This window comes from Penicillium cataractarum (genome assembly GCF_028827025.1).
Source record: "Penicillium cataractarum strain IBT 29864 chromosome Unknown utg000008l, whole genome shotgun sequence".
In the NCBI taxonomy this organism is placed as follows: Eukaryota; Fungi; Ascomycota; class Eurotiomycetes; order Eurotiales; family Aspergillaceae; genus Penicillium; species Penicillium cataractarum.
Genome location: NW_026622744.1, coordinates 1359763 through 1375271, shown reverse-complemented (window position 1 = coordinate 1375271; position 15509 = coordinate 1359763). Strand labels below are relative to the sequence as shown.

Genomic DNA, 15509 nt, shown 5'->3' with positions numbered 1-15509 from the left:
TTGGTTGAGAGTTTGGGGGGGGAAAGGGATTAGGGAAGAATTAGGGGGGAGCTTCGGCTCGGAGAGGGAAGAGGCCCACTAAATAGCACTGCCCGTGCCCGTCAACCCATCACCCCGTCACCCACCACCAGACTGACCACCAAACCCCAAACCCCCCGAGGGCCGCACAAACCCAACGGCACCCAAATAACCAAAACACTAGTCCCCGTTCCCCCCCCCAAAACACCCAGCCAGCCCCCCAAGCACCACCCCGGCAGGCTCGGCCTCCCAGTTACCCGCCCATGGCTGCTTTAGGCTTAGCCGGCTCCCCCCCCAAAGCTCGAGCCCACCATTTCTTTAGCTGAACCCTCCTCCCCTCCTTCATGGGCGCTTACCTTAACTATCGTGTCCCCTGGGACTTTAGGTCATGCGGTACCCCTCCCTGGCGCAACGTGATTCTAGACCTACAGTAGTTCTATGGTTTCTTTTTCCATCCCCCCTCCCTTCTCGACTTCTAGAACAAGGGTATTAGGCTGCACACCTACATAAACCCGGGTAACCCCCAGCTTAACCTGACCCCCCGTGACATGACTTGCTTGGTTCCCCCGCTATCTGGGTAAAGTACCTTCTGGCGCGGGGTCTTTGAGCTGAAAATAGGTAAACTCGCTGATGCCCTGCGAAGTTAGTTATAGACATATTTTATTTTTTTTTAATGATTAGCATTTTCAAGTGTTCCGCATAATATATTTAGTAATACATAAATAGTCCATCTACCCTTCGAGGGGTCTAATAACACTAGGTTATTGTGGTTGTTGGTGATATATATCGGGTCATCCATGCCCGTCTGATGTGCGACCACCACTTAAGCTCCTAGACACCAAGAAATTGACTTTACACGTACGTTATCCATCCCTACAGCCCTTTACTCGTAAATAAAAACATAACTATAGAGTTTATAGAAGTAGGTGGTACAAATATATTTCCCAGATATTCTATGGCATCAAAAACACCATCGCATCGACCCGGGGGGAATGCGGAAAATACGCGCCAATGCATCAATTTACATCGCTGCTCTGCCCTCTCCCACTCCCCGACCGGACAAAAAAAATCTATTCTACAATTCGGTACAATCGGAGTCCATCTAGAACTTGAACACCTGCTCCTTGCTGTAACCCAGATCCTTCAGGATACCAGTCAACTCACCCTGGTCCTTGGGGCTGACCTTACCACCGCTGATAGCCTTGTACATGCCAGGAGGACCGCAGACGAACACCTTGATGTTCTCCTCCTTGGGCTCGGGCAGGACAGTCTTCAACAACTCCTTGGTGATGAAGCCCTTGCCGCCGGTCCAGCCCTCGGGAGGGTTGTCAAGAACGTAGAAGGCACGGAAGCGCTGGGGGTAGGTGTTCTCCAGCTCGTGCAGCTCCTTCTTCAGCAGGATGTCCTCCTCGCTGACGTTGCCGAAGACCAGAGTCACCTTGGTGCGGTCCTCGGGGTTCTTGAAGATCTGGCGGGCCAGCTGGTACATGGGGGTGATACCGGTGCCACCGGCGATCAGGCAGATGTGGTCGTGCTTGTTAGCCTCCCAGGGGTACTTGGGGAGAGGACCCTTGAGGGACAGGCGCTGGTTGACGTTCATTGAGTGGAGGTGCTCGGACATGGGGCCACCGGGGTAGGCCTTGACCACGAGCTCGAGGTAGCCGGGGGTGTCTAGAAGGGGAGAGTGAGTTGAGCCCAATTGGCGAATTTCAAGGGCGAGAATGAGATCATACCTTCATCGCTGGTAGGAGTGTAGGGACGGAGGACAGCCTTCTCACCCTCGGGCTTGTACTTGGCCAGAAGAGCGGCTATAGTTCAGGTGTCAGCAGTGGAGTTTGACCTGCACGAAGGGAGGGGTAGAGCCAACAGGCAACGGGAAGACCAGAGACAGCCTCCTTGTCGTCAAACTCAAAGCGGAATCGCTTAGTGTTGTGGCTCAGAGTCTCGACGCTGGCAAGCTTGAGGTCAACCCAGTCACCAGTGAAGACCTTGGGGCGGTCCTCGAGCTTGATGGCAACAGGGGCGGAGCTGGAGCTGTAACGGTAGAGACCGACACCGGCACCGGCGAGGCCGACAGCGACGTAGATTGGGGTAAGGTTGGACTTCTTGGGAGCTCCCTCAGTAGAGTACTTGCGGAAGCTCTAGCAATTACGCAGCAACTGGTTAGACCTGGTTTCTTGTATTTTTTTTTCTTTTGCGCGGACAATTGACGATCAAGCGCAAGGCTTACCTGCTTCAGGGGCTGCGCACAGCGGAAACTCTGGCGAGCGAACATTGTGACTTTGAATTGAACGGATGGTAGGACAATTGGGGGTGGAAAGATGGAATTGTTTGGAGGAGGGCCAGAGGGGGAAGAAATCGGAATGAAAGCGGACAGGCGCTCGGTTGTCCACCCCCAGCGCAATGACGCAATAGCGGTTCCTGGCACAGCGGATATAACGAGTTTCGCTCTTACATGGAGGATGGAGTCGACTGTCTTGATGGCATTTGCATTTTATTGGTTTAATTTACGATTATCTCCGGCGTCGTAGCTAGAATTGGCTTGGGATATTCTTGATACTCCGGGATCCGCTTATGCTTAGAAACCTCCCCAGGCTTACCGGGAGCTCGGGCTCGGACTCGGGCATGTCGAATCCCCGAAGTAAATAAGGCTAGATCCAGCAAAAGATCATAGTGTCTCGGAGAAATATGATACACATGTACTATATGGCAAGGTCTAGACTGCTTGAGCATAATCGTCGCGTAGCCAGATGTAAAGGTCGTCTATAATCATATACAACTTTCCGATGGAATCCAAACTACTGGAATGCAATGCACAAGACTGAACTTGAACCCGATGATTTTTTGATTTCATCCTCGGACGCCACTACACGGGACTAGCGACATCCAAACCATCTCCCATAACTGAGTACACACAGGCCGTTTTCCGCGCGACCAGTATCTTTCATGCATGCTATTGGCCATATCGCAGTTATTTCATCCTCACACGCCATTCCCGAAAACCCCAAAACATCACATTTAAGCAAAGGTGGAGGGACGAGAGTAAGCGTACAGCTTCTTGCCCGGGTTGGCGGAGCGGTGGGGCAGGGGGAACTTGAGGTTCTTGGAGAGGAGCTGCTTGATGTAGGGGCGGCGGATGCTGTCGGTGTCGGTGACCTCAACAACCTTAAGGATCTGTATTGAAGAATGGTGAGTATTTGATATTGAAACTGCCAACAGAGTCGAAACGTACGTGGATGGAACCGAAGCGAGCACGGTGGCGGGCAGCCATGTCCTGGTAGAGAGCCTCGACGGCCTCAGTGCGGGACATCTCACGGAACTCCTTGTACATGTTGTGGGTACCGGAGCGGGAGTTGTAGCGGAGCCAGATACCGAAGTTCTTGACCTTGAGGGGACGCTTCTCGGTAATCTATATGAAAGAGTAAGTAGGAGATCGAGGGGAGAAGTGTCTGGATTGGCAGGTTTCCTCCACGTACGGTGTTCAGGCTGACAATCTCGCCGTTGGCCTTCTTCAGCTTGCGGAGAGAAGCCATGAAGTACCAGAAGCGCGACTTGGCCACAACGGTGTTGGGCGCAAAGATGCGCATGCGGTACAGCTTGGGCGTGGGGTTCGCCTCGGTGGGCAGGTGACGCCCGATAACCTGGTACTCGTTAAGACGCCCTGAAGATCCGTCAGTCATTGCTCCGGTTTGAGTGTTGAGTTTTGATTTCCAATGCTGATTTCCTCGTGGTGATTAAACGGTGCGCGCGATTGCGGAAGGTGAATCCCTAGGAAACGAAAGGGGGTAGACGTTTTGGTGGTGTGAGTTGAAAATTTCGAGATGGGCCAGCCGTGTTCTTTTTCGACAGCGCCGTGTGCTCTCCTCCTTCGCAATGATTTCTGATTGAATTGACGACGCCTCCTCCATAGTTGTTTTTGTTTGAATATCTTTCCCAATGATCTCGTGTCGGTATCCAAAGTTGTTCGTTCTTGTGTAGAATTTCGCCGGACCGTATCGCACACACCGTAGTCGTCTCGAGGAAATCGCTGGAATATCGAAAAAAGGTCACTTACCCATCTGGAAGGATAAATGTTAGCAGTGGTCTCGTAACTGATCGAATGGGGGCAGCACGTACTGTGATTGTCGCTGTGGTGGTTGAGTCGTTAGTGGTGCCGGCGGGAGAGAAATCAAAGATTGTGTTGCAATGTGCTTAGGGCTACCGCCCTTCGGTTAAGCGAGTGGAGGCCCCTTCGAAACACGCTAACCTAAAAGGGAACTTTCCTCACCAGCCACACTTGGGGCTTCGGGGGAGGGCTTCACCGCCACAGGTATCTGCACGGCCATAATGCGCCCCACTCTGCCTGCCATCGGCTCATTCCAAGTGTACCCGCGACTTGGTAGTTTACTGCTTCTTCGACACTCCAAGTACCTCTGCCAAGTTCAACCGCGCTTCCCCACACACATTTCAACTAGTCGGGATATCGAACCCGTGCTTGGGCAATTGAACTATGCAGCTTGCCAACGAGTTTAGACATGCCTACAGCATTGCTTCAGGGCCCGATCTCGCCGCAGTCCTGACGCCAATTGCGACCTCGAATAACCCAGATCGGCTGCGATCTTTCTACCAATACACGAACATTCAATACCTCACCCAAGACCTCCACTCAAACCTCTTCCACGGCAAAAACCTGAAAGTACCGAAAAATGAACAAGCTGCCTGGGTTGATATCTTCGCGGCATACTGGGAAGCAGTGGGGGAGGTGCTAAGGTGCGAGGGCCGGCACCCTGGAGCCAGTGCAACTGCAATCTTCACTGCCTGGAAGAAGGTTTCCAATGCCCTTATCAAAGGGTATGCCGGATCGAATGGTCTTCCTGCATGGACACTGCCGTGCTTGTACACGGTCGGCAAATTTCTACGAACCTTTGCGATCAAGGCAGACCTGGAGGTTGCGTCGCAGGGCTCCTCGGACTTTGGCTTCCAGGATGATCTTGCGGTGGATGTAGAGAAAAATGCAAACTTGGAGGAAGCTGCACGGATCATTAATCGGATGTTTACTCTTTGTTTGAGTGATCGGTGAGTCGAGTCCTGGGCTCTTGAGTTGCACGTACGATTTGCTGATAGATTTAGCGCCCCCATTGAGGAGTCACGGAAGTGGGGAATCTACGAAACTACCAACCTGCTTTTCAAGACTTACTTTAAGGTAAGCATGATCAACTTCTACCGAAGCTCCACCCTGAGCGATTACTAACTCGATACAGATCAACTCGGTTGGCCTTACGAAGAACTTGCTGCGCGCAATCAATGCGCAATCCCATGAGCTGCCACCGCTTAGCGCATTCCCAAAGTCTCACATCGTTACATTTGAGTACTATCTCGGAGTCATCCACTTTTTGGATGAGCAGTACACACAGGTATGGAACTGCCTTTGGCTAAGAAACAACGGGAGGACGAGTCTAATTCGATGTATTTCTTTCAGGCTGAGGAGCACCTCACTACTGCTTGGAGAATGTGTCACCGTGGTGCTTATAAGAATCGAGAGTGGGTATTCATCCCTTTTCCGCAATATGGCCATTGCTTACATGTTTCTCTAGGCTGATTCTTACATACCTGATTCCTTGCCATCTGGTGACCACCCACACCCTCCCCAGCAAACAACTTCTTGCGCCTTTCCCCCGATTAGAGCAACTCTTCCGTCCCTTGTCCAATTGCATTCGCAAGGGTGACCTCGTCGGCTTTGATCAAGCCATGTCTGCCGGAGAAGCAGAATTTGTCAAGCGACGCATCTATCTCCCGCTAGAGCGTGGACGCGATATTGCGCTGCGCAATCTTTTCCGAAAGGTCTTTATTGCTGGTGGATTTGAAGAGCCCAAAGATGGCCAGCCTCCTATTCGGCGAACCCGAGTGCCCGTGGCCGAGTTTGCGGCTGCGTTGAGAATTGGAACCCATGCAACAGGTCGAACACGGGTGGATATTGACGAGGTCGAGTGCTTACTGGCCAACCTCATTTACAAGGTTAGTATCTCTTGTGCTTTCACGGGGGCTCCAAAGGTGCATTGGCTGATAATGATTTATAGGGTCTCATGAAGGGCTATATTGCGCGTGAACGCGGGATGATCGTCCTGAGCAAGAATAATACAGCTTTCCCAGGCACCGGCGTCTAAGAAAGACGCACTCATAGGAACTTGCTCAAAGGTTTGAAAAATGCCAACCGCGATGAGCGAGTGGCTTTACCTGCGCGTCTGGAAGTCCCAGCTACACCACAGTCCACGGAAGACTGAAAACTCCCCACTACAAAGGCTCACCGACATTCTCATCTTATCATGGAAATTCAAACCCATTGCCCAAGCTGGATTTAGCCGCACCACGGAGATGTCGATGAACTCGAGGCTCGAGAAACCTGCCCAAGCATCCGACCAGCCTCATGTCACATTCCTTCTCCCGCTCCAGAAGTAGCATAACGACTGCTACAATTGCTACGTGCATATTGGTCTACGATGGATATGATACTAAGAGGACTGAACACCACGGATTCACCTTCATATTTTAGATTCAAACATATCTGCATTCCTACTTCATTCTGCCCTTACCGTTGATAATATTATAGTTGTACATGGGTATAAACCATTAGATCCCTGCTCCTGCAGGTGGTAAGAAGAAAGCCCATACACCGAAAAGATCCCAACCCTAGTAAAGTACAACCCTCAAAATCCAACCTAGCAACCCTGTCCATACTCCGGCACCGCCGTACTACAAACCGACATAGCCGACGGAAAAACATCATCCTAATCAATCAAATCAGCAATCCAGTCAAATCCACCAGGGAGCCTCAAGCATAAACTCACCATATGATTACACATAGCAACAAACAAATCAAAAAACAACCTCCCCCCCTTCTCCATCTCAACCTGCATAGTCCCACTCCTCTTAAACGTGCCCCGACACCGAATAATAAGCGCCAAATAATGCGCCCGCAGTCTGGACTCTGTCTCCGGCGTATGCGCATACGCAAATCGCGCACTCGCCAGAATCGTTCGACACGGTATACCCATGTGCAGTCCCTGCTTGCGCAGGGCCAGTCGCGCAAGTGACGGGAGGCGGTATGTTAGTGCAGCGCAGTAGACGGCTGTGTCGCGGAGGATGGGGGTTTCTGGGACAGCGTGGTGGTATATTACTGCGTTGGGGGAGAGGGTGGCGTTTATACTTGGTGCTGCGCCTGCGTTTGCAGCTGTGGAGGTTGTTGTTTGTGGAGGGAGGATGTCGTCGTCTAGAGTCCAGGTTCCTTTGATGGGATTGTGGACGAGGCGGGGTGTGTAGTCGCCTTTGTAGAGGTATTCGAGGACGCAAGAGAGGACTTCGGGGTTTTCGTCTGGGAGGTCGATGCGCTTGCTGGGTGTTGTGATGTGTGGGTGAGATGGGGGAGGGGGACTGGGGATTTGCGAGGCGCAGTGGGCTGCGAAGGAGGGGGATGCGCTGAGGATGGATTCGTGGGCGGCGAAGAGGCGTTGTTGAGGGCCCACGCGGAGCATTACGATGGGAGAGGAGGGACGTCGGTTTGGACTTCTGGTGAGTGAGTTAGTGATGGATGTATTGGGGGATTGGAAGGAGGAAAAGGCGGATTTGATGATAGATTGGAAGATATAGTAATTGAATTGGAAGATGCGCTTGAGCATAGAGGACTTACGATACATCTGGTGGACACGCCGGTCTCCTCTTCTCCAAGCGTCTTGAACTGCCAGAACTGGAGCTATCTCGCAGGTTTCTCCTCGACCGAATAGCCGAGGCTTTCGCAGCGCGATACCTCGAGAAGTTTGCGACTGGAGCAGGAGCAGGGGCAGGCTTTCTCGCGAGCATTGCTCGTTTGCGATATCGATCATCCATTGCGAAAAGCGTGAATTCCAGACACTAAAGACAGACGCGGGATTAAGAACAGGAAAGAGGATGATATGGAAGCAGAATCGTGGCCACGATTCAGGGGGGTTGACCAGCTATTTATACGTCTACGCCGAGTAGAGCTTCCACCCGGGCTGAGGAGAAAGAAAACTTTCATACAAGTTCGACAGGTCATGTTCTGTCATGCTTGTACAAGACACGGCGCTGGACGCTGGTTATATACGGTACCTGCATAGTCCCCGCCGCAGATCCGCGCAGCTAATATAACCATTTCTGGCAAGAGATCAGTCCTCGACGCGTTATGACAGGTTTGAAACGCGTACAAAGGGGGATGGAGCCCAAGTGATGTGTCGCCAAATGAGCGCGTGGTCACGGGATCCGTTAGCTCGAATAGCGTGGTTGAGGGAGCCAGTCAGAGTTCAGGTTGGACTGGATCAGGGGGTCTCTTTGGGACTTAGGCTGCCTCGGCGGGATTAGGGGGAGCTTGAAGTGGAGACTGGGAAATGAAATGTTGGCCTGGTGGAGGCCGATCATCTGGCATTGCCTACGTTCAAGTGTTGGGTTTAATGAGAACCCAGGGAAATAAATGACAAGGATTGAGAGCGAGAGAGAGGTGAAAAACAAAAAGGGGAAAGAAACATTGACAAGAAAGCCTCCAGATGAAACGCCGATATTCTCCCCTAACGCCAATCCAGAAATTACTTGAAGCCGGCAGACCCAGGAATGAAAAACCTTGACAAGCCAGCTCGTCAGAGGAATACCTTCCGGGCGTCTTTCATGTGACTTTCGTTCGGGCAGTAGGGACACTTGAACCGGCTGCCTTTACTGAGGCGCTTAAGAGACTCTTCTGCGATGACGTGCCCGCATGGCATCATCATGGGCGGGTTCTGATCAGTGGCCTGCTCCTTGGAAACGGGACAGACAAAGATCGAGTGGAAGAGGTAAGATGGTGGAAGTGAGATTTCGACCTGTTCAGTACCCATGTTAGTCCGGTCGTTCGCATTTTCTTGCGGCAGCTTCTATGGTTGGAACTCACCGGTAGCTCGTTCTCGCTCGTCCACTCCGTGCGCTTCGCCTTCATAATTGTCTGCAGCTTCAGCAGTGTAGGCAGCGCAATCGCGCCGGCAGTTGCGGCAATGTAAAGTGGCGAGTCCGCTGACAGACCTAGCAGTGAACAGAACTCACGAGTAAAGAACTGGGCCACATCGTCCCACGCCGACGAGTTGTTGAAAATCGCCGAATACGGCGAGCCCTGCAGGTTCGGGCAAAAGGCCATGGCTCCCATCAACTGCTGCACCTCACGGAGGTATCGTGGGAGAAAAGTATGGAACTCCCGCTTCGCGTAGGCCATAGCCGCGCTCCAGTTGCCCGGGATATGATTGCCTACTGGGGTATCTGACTCGCCATGGTAGAGCCAGACAAACTGTAAGCGACACAGTTCGAATTCCAGATTGCTACCGCGGGCTTCTAGTGCCTCGCGATTCTCTCGAGACCATTCGATGGCCGGGAGGAGGTTCCTTTGCTCTTTCATCTGAGAGAGGATATAATACATGGAGGCGAACTCTTTGCGGATCTCCGGGGAGGGGACCTCGTCAAGGTTGAAGAGGCTACTGACTGATTCGGGGGTGGCGGCCGCGGAGGAGGAGGAAGGGGACTCGTGGGTATGCATGGTGGCTTTCTTCTCGGAGATTTCGGAGAGGAAGGTGGCTGCGACGGAGAACTGACCTTCGCGGAGGAGGTGCATGGCGATGGCGCGGTTGATAAGGTGTTCTTGTTCGGAGAGGACATCGTGCTCAGTGCTAGGGAGGGGCCTATCCTTGAAGAGCTGAGGTGGGGAAAGTTTCAGCATGCAGCCTGGAGAAGAGGTGTGTGGTTGTATAGGTCAGGCTGACAGAGAGAGCGATGTATGTACCTTATCGAGGGACTTTGTGTATTTGTTAAGGCCGCCATGGGTTTCTTTCAGACTGTCATTGATTGAGTTGAAGGATGCCTTGACGGGATTTTGTAGTTTGGTCAAGGTCACTGCTGCCTGGTTGGGGTCTATATAGAAGAAGGGCGAGTTCAGTCAGTGAGTAGAACTTCCCCGCGGAACGGTCTCTCCCGAGTCCCACGATCTCCTCGACGGCAGCTTTGACTAACCGGCAGCAATGGTATTTCGGGCAGACAGGAGTAGATCAATAGTGGCCTGGACATTATTGATGCCCTGGGAGGTCCTTAACCTCTTCAGAAGCCGGTCATGCTCCTTCTGTACCAGATCCATGGTGGCGTACGGGCTGCGGAGTACTCGATGCGGAGATGATCAGGTTACCGCCCGACAAGGCATCCCAGTGCCATAGAGAGGAACCGGTAACGAGGAGGGAGATTATAGCTGGTCTCTCGAGTACCCTACAGACTCGGTGAAGTTGTCATGAGCCTGGTCGTATGGTGTTTCGAGGGGTCGTTGGGTGAATCGGGTCGACGGACAATGGCAGAGGGTCCGGGCTCGAGCTGTTCCGGATGATCGCCGGTTGTTACGACATACACACGTGACCTACTATCGCGACTCCTCTCTCATTGCTACAACTGGTTCGACTGAAGGGATAAAAGATTGCGGGTAAATCGAACTTCGTTAGTCTAGATATGCAGTTTCTCCACATAATGTACCATCTGGTCCTCTACAATGTCTCAGCATGATTTGTATGATAAGCCGAGCTTGGATTGACCACCAGCTGATTGCTATCCAAACGACACTAGTCCCCTTTGGGCAAGGCAAAAAATAACGATGAGTCATCCATGGGTCGGGCGTCCCACTTGACCAATCACATGCTTTTCAAAATGGGACTAGCCCCACTCTCGCTTACACTAGTGCCGTCCCCGGACGCCTATAAATACTTCCTCCTCTCTTCCCCCTTTCCTCCTCTTTTTTCTTTCTTTTCTCATCCTAGTGCACGGGTTTTACACGTATCAGTGAGGAGACATCCGAGATCGTGTTTTTGCTAGTTGAAAACTACCAAAATGACCACTCTGTCTGGTCTTCGGATCGGACAGGAATTTTTGAACAAACAAGTTGCCCCAAGTCCCTTGGCTGTTCAGCCATCGGGCTTGGATTCGGTGCTCGTTCAGACATGGCCCTACCATTTGGGATGTGGCCGGCCTGATCAGCGCTGTCTCGGTCTTCTTTTCACTACTGTTGCCACCCAAGTTGGTGGTCCTTAGAGAAGAGAGTTGCGTATAAATGTAGATGATGCTCCAGAGGTCCAGTCGTGTTGCTTCGCCCGCGTTCAGGCTTCTAGACGATAGACTATAGAGTACCCCTACGGCGTGACTCGCGTCGAGTAAACAAGTCCTTCGTACAACCGAGTAATTACACCATATGCGACGCTAGATCTTGTTCAGTAACCAAGACCCTTACTCGACACTTGTGTAGCTCTGTCCCTGAACCCTCCTTGCGTGGTTGAAGCTCTCTGTTGGTGCCTGATACCCTCACCGCCCGCATCCAGTGACGTCGGCCTTTCTGCAGGGTCCGAGGGTTCACCAAGCTTGATACCTCGACGTTGACAGTGTCTGCGACACCCTTTTGCCCTTTACCTCAGTCGCCAGTACCAGGGCTGGACGATGCATCAACAGCAAATACCGGGATATGTTCTCGTGGCCTCCGCCTGACTCGTACTGCAGGAGGATCTCAACAGAAGCTTGGCGCCTCCCTGGTAGGTGACCGAAGCCGTTGGTGGCGGTGGACTTGCCTAAGCTCAAATGGTGTCCTACCTCCTCCTCTTCTGAACAACTCGAAAATTTGTTCTTGGACTGCGTGGACAGTCGTCCGCAGCCCTGCGCGTTGACCAACATCGGCCATGCAGTCCAACGCACCACCTGCACCGCTGGTCGGTCGCCGTGATTCCACCAAAGCGTCCGACAGCATGCGTGTCAGCCCCGCATCGAACACAAATGGCCCAGACCCTCGTCCCAGAACCCAGGGTCACCAGAGACTCATCTTCACCGACCCGGTTGCCCTCCGATACCTCGAAGAAGATCCTTCCACCGATGTGCTGCAGCGCCGCGAGACCCTGCAAGGATACGAAATATATATTGTGGAACAATGGGCCTGCTCGCGACAGCATCCTACCTTTGTCATCTCGACCTACACCGGGGATCCATCACATACAGTGGTCGTGGGAGTGCTCAGTGTCCCGACGGACGAGTCAACATGGTCGCCTCGGTTGCGGATGTACTTTGACGCTGTGGAGCAATCCTGCGCGCGGAGGAAAGAGACACCGCTAGGGACGATCATGGTCACGGACTTGGGAACATTCCCGTCAGCCTTGACCATCATTCCGGTGCCAGAGGGTGACATCAAGAAACATCGAGACGACTTTATTGTCAACGAGGACTTAAAACGGCTTGGGTGCGCTGGTCGCGCGGGCCTGAAACTGCAACCCCCGTCGGCAGCCACAGAAGCCAAGTTTCATCAGCTGTATCGCACGAGTGAGCGAGTCACATTCTATACCGCGGTCACTGAGCTGGTCAAGCAGTGCCAAATTGCGTTGATGGTGTTCGACAAGTTGGCCCCCGAGTACGTGGATGGTCTACTCTGTGATGTGACGGAGAAGGCTATCAGTGACTGGTGGGCAGATATCGGAACCGACTTGTACAACATTGAACCGAGTGATGGCGTGTTGGGACCAACTAGTGTCGCAGCGTTGCTGGGGACGCTTTTGGGAGCCCGCAATCGACTACATGCCTACGGCGCACCCGTAGGCAAGGACGCCTTTGACATCGTTAACCTTAAGAGGGGTATCGGTGGGTTTCAAAAGGCGCAAAAGATGAACCGTTCCCGCCGACTGGACCGGCGAACCTTGGACAGATTGCACCGTGCGACCACCAAAGCTGCAAATGCAGAAGGGTGGACGGACGCGATCAAGTCGACCATGACGGAACTCAGTGGACAAGGTGGTGAAATGGTCATGGGTATGGTGCGCGGCCGCGAAAAGGGCGGAATTGCAGATATCGAGACCCTCGACCTCGATAACTTTGTCCAGTGCGTCTACGGTTCCAGGGCTAAATGGCTGTGGCTTGGAAAGACACGCAAAAGCGGCCTAGATCCTACCCTTGGCTCCGGCACCGATATGATGTTTACGGCTGATGACCAGGGCGGGTATGTCTGGACGAGTCGGAAAAAGCACTCCACGGAAGAGTTGCATGCTGAGCGTGTGGCTTCTGGACTTGATCGACAATGGAAAGCACCAGACTCGTTGGTTACGGAGGAGAGAGACCAACGCAAAAAGGGTGTTAGCGGTAGAGTCTCGGATGCCCGGGCTGGTCTCGGTCGATTTAAGGATGCAGTCGGGCTGCCAGGCTTGCGTTCACATCACCAAAAACATTCTCGCGAAGGAGTGGATGTGACCCATGATATTGCGTATCAGCCTCAGATTGACAGCGATACGGAGACATCTGCCCAGAAATCCAAGAATGGCTCTGGACGATCGGAAGCAAAGACGGGAGAAGAGTTTGTAACTCGACCAGAGGACGAGCAGAATGTCCAACCTCCCACCACGGTCGAACCCGGCACCGAGGTCAAGCCTCCTGAAATTCACGTCGAGACCGTCCCGTCTACAGAGGACACGGAGGAGCAGTCGGAACGAGCAGACCAATTATCAGACCTGCAACCGATCCCAACGATAGAGGAGGAATCGGATATAGAACGCGTCAGGACCCGGTCTACCGCTGCATCCAGTGAACGAGGACAAGAAAGAGAAGATCCTAGCTCAAACTTGGCTATGATGGCTCTTCGCCGCCCGCAAAGTTGCGAAGAACTCCGAGCCATTGACAACGAAGACCAACGACGTGATGATTCTTGCCCGCGGCATTTGTCCTTTAGCAATGTCGAAGAAGTCGTACTCACCTGGGACCCGCTGGGCACGCAACCAAGGATTAAAGACACGACGAACCTCGAAGAAGCCATTGTCCAAGAAGACATGCTTTCATCCGACGCGCGAATTTTCAGCGCACGCATCTTGGAGCTTAGCGAACATACCGTCCCATGGGTCGAGCGCCAGGTGGATTCCGTCGATGGATTGAACAACATCCTGTACGAGCGCCACGAAGAGCTCAACGCCGTATACCTAGAACGATTCGGCGATTACCAGCGGCTACGCGAACGATCTAGCGACCTCGTTACCGACGAACACGCCCATCTCAGCGATACCATGAAGCGCGTGGAATTGCTAGGCGCCAAACTAGACTATGAGCTCCACGTCCTCGAGTCCAAGGTCGAAGACATGGAAGAAGGCCTCAGTGATTTCGAGCGTCATATCGTGAATGTGGAAACCCGGATCAAGGGCTTACTCCAGGGCGAAGAGGAACATGGCATTTCTTGGATGACTTGGTTACGGCGGTCTATTGGCTTTACGGCGCAGTGACGTTGAACGTCTTACGACCCGACATGGGACGATTTTGTATGATAGGGGTGATTTTTCCCATGTTTTTCTTTGTAAATTGTCCCCCAATTCCCCCCTTTTTTCCTATTGTACATAGACGCCGGCGTTCCGCGCCGACTGAATAATAAAAAGAAACTTGTGATGATATAAAACGGTGTTTCCATCACGACGTAAATCAAACAAAACCACCGGGTAGTTGGGCAATGCGATTGACGTGGCAAGACCATCGTGCTCGGCACTCAGGGGCCTTGTCAACATCCATGTCTCCCAATCCTCCAGTTCTTCCACCATTGCTAGGATATCATATTCTGGGGTTGGACACTTTACATGCCGAAGCCCATACCACCACCCTGCTGCTGACCAGCGCCCTGCTGCATCTTCTCGCTAACCTTGATGTTGACGTCGAAGAACTTGGAGACGCAGCGGTCCAGGCAGACGGACTCGCCCTTGTTCAGGTCACCCTCGCGGTAGTCGGTGGGGATACACTTCTTGGTGCAGGACTCGGTGAGGCTGTGAAACGTTGGTTAGAGGCGTCGGTTGCGGAGGAGGGATCATCGGGATTTGGAGATGCGATGTGTGAGGAGGGTATAAGTATCTTACCGGGTGAACATGTCGGAGATCATCTCGACTTCAGTCTCGGCGGCAGCAATCTTCTGCTCGGAGGACATCTTGGGCTGGCCACCGAAGAGGAAGGACATTGTGACGGTTGATGGGTTGGGGGGTTTGGGGTGGGAAGAAGGTTGGAGCTGGTGGTTGTTAGTATATATGATGATTCAAGATAAGATATATGGATATAGTTTATCCAGTGAATACTTACAAAGTAGTTGAGCTTGTCGGAGTTGATCGTGATGGATCAGTCTCCGGGAAGTCCTGTCGAGGTCTCGTGAAGCTCGGGCCACTTTCCTCCTTCCCGCTTTCGACTCCGCCCGCGCCGAGTTTTCTTCCTTCGGTTCTTTTTTTTTTTTTTTTTTTTCCTTTTCTCTTCTTCTCTTCACCCACGCAATGTGAGTGGGAGAGTTTGCATCTGCTCTTCATGCATTCAATTCGATCTCGATCATTAAGAGGCCTTGCAGGTCTCCGGAGCAGGTAAGCTATTACAATCTCTTTGTCTTTGTCGTTTATTGTTGCAATTATCATGATGAGATTATCCCCTCTGCTTCAGAACCGCTGCAGTTGATGTCCTTCGGGCCATATGAACGAACCGGA

The 15509-nt window shown here is 52.5% G+C and overlaps 9 protein-coding genes across 9 annotated transcripts; 4 read left to right on the top strand and 5 right to left on the bottom strand.

Annotated features, from left to right (window-relative positions):
• Positions 1 to 1120: 1120 nt before the first annotated feature.
• Positions 1121 to 2293, bottom strand: N7496_009622 (cytochrome b5 reductase family protein; the record flags this gene model as incomplete). The annotated part of the gene is made up of 4 exons (XM_056702536.1): positions 1121 to 1689; positions 1752 to 1826; positions 1886 to 2159; positions 2249 to 2293. 4 exons carry the CDS (start codon positions 2291 to 2293, stop codon positions 1121 to 1123), a joined length of 963 nt encoding a protein of 320 aa, XP_056551536.1.
• Positions 2294 to 3036: 743 nt separating this feature from the next.
• N7496_009621 (60S ribosomal protein eL20) lies at positions 3037 to 3698 on the bottom strand (the record flags this gene model as incomplete). The annotated part of the gene is made up of 3 exons (XM_056702535.1): positions 3037 to 3192; positions 3251 to 3427; positions 3495 to 3698. 3 exons carry the CDS (start codon positions 3696 to 3698, stop codon positions 3037 to 3039), a joined length of 537 nt encoding a protein of 178 aa, XP_056551535.1.
• Positions 3699 to 4507: 809 nt separating this feature from the next.
• csn12 lies at positions 4508 to 6161 on the top strand (the record flags this gene model as incomplete). The annotated part of the gene is made up of 6 exons (XM_056702534.1): positions 4508 to 5073; positions 5128 to 5200; positions 5259 to 5411; positions 5477 to 5538; positions 5592 to 6012; positions 6075 to 6161. The coding sequence occupies 6 exons, from the start codon at positions 4508 to 4510 to the stop codon at positions 6159 to 6161; spliced, it is 1362 nt and encodes a 453-aa protein (XP_056551534.1).
• Positions 6162 to 6213: 52 nt separating this feature from the next.
• On the top strand, positions 6214 to 6453 carry N7496_009619 (uncharacterized protein; the record flags this gene model as incomplete). The annotated part of the gene is made up of 1 exon (XM_056702533.1): positions 6214 to 6453. One exon carries the CDS (start codon positions 6214 to 6216, stop codon positions 6451 to 6453), a length of 240 nt encoding a protein of 79 aa, XP_056551533.1.
• Positions 6454 to 6782: 329 nt separating this feature from the next.
• N7496_009618 (BTB/POZ domain-containing protein) lies at positions 6783 to 7878 on the bottom strand (the record flags this gene model as incomplete). Its single annotated transcript, XM_056702532.1, has 2 exons — positions 6783 to 7557; positions 7682 to 7878. 2 exons carry the CDS (start codon positions 7876 to 7878, stop codon positions 6783 to 6785), a joined length of 972 nt encoding a protein of 323 aa, XP_056551532.1.
• A 761-nt stretch (positions 7879 to 8639) lies between these two features.
• N7496_009617 (ubiquitin-protein ligase RMD5) lies at positions 8640 to 10150 on the bottom strand (the record flags this gene model as incomplete). The annotated part of the gene is made up of 4 exons (XM_056702531.1): positions 8640 to 8858; positions 8927 to 9715; positions 9803 to 9930; positions 10030 to 10150. 4 exons carry the CDS (start codon positions 10148 to 10150, stop codon positions 8640 to 8642), a joined length of 1257 nt encoding a protein of 418 aa, XP_056551531.1.
• A 734-nt stretch (positions 10151 to 10884) lies between these two features.
• Positions 10885 to 11085, top strand: N7496_009616 (uncharacterized protein; the record flags this gene model as incomplete). Its single annotated transcript, XM_056702530.1, has 1 exon — positions 10885 to 11085. The coding sequence occupies one exon, from the start codon at positions 10885 to 10887 to the stop codon at positions 11083 to 11085; it is 201 nt and encodes a 66-aa protein (XP_056551530.1).
• Positions 11086 to 11720: 635 nt separating this feature from the next.
• On the top strand, positions 11721 to 14285 carry N7496_009615 (putative Sin3 complex subunit (Stb2); the record flags this gene model as incomplete). Its single annotated transcript, XM_056702529.1, has 1 exon — positions 11721 to 14285. One exon carries the CDS (start codon positions 11721 to 11723, stop codon positions 14283 to 14285), a length of 2565 nt encoding a protein of 854 aa, XP_056551529.1.
• A 341-nt stretch (positions 14286 to 14626) lies between these two features.
• N7496_009614 (Tim10/DDP family zinc finger protein) lies at positions 14627 to 15001 on the bottom strand (the record flags this gene model as incomplete). Its single annotated transcript, XM_056702528.1, has 2 exons — positions 14627 to 14813; positions 14904 to 15001. The coding sequence occupies 2 exons, from the start codon at positions 14999 to 15001 to the stop codon at positions 14627 to 14629; spliced, it is 285 nt and encodes a 94-aa protein (XP_056551528.1).
• Positions 15002 to 15509: the final 508 nt, after the last annotated feature.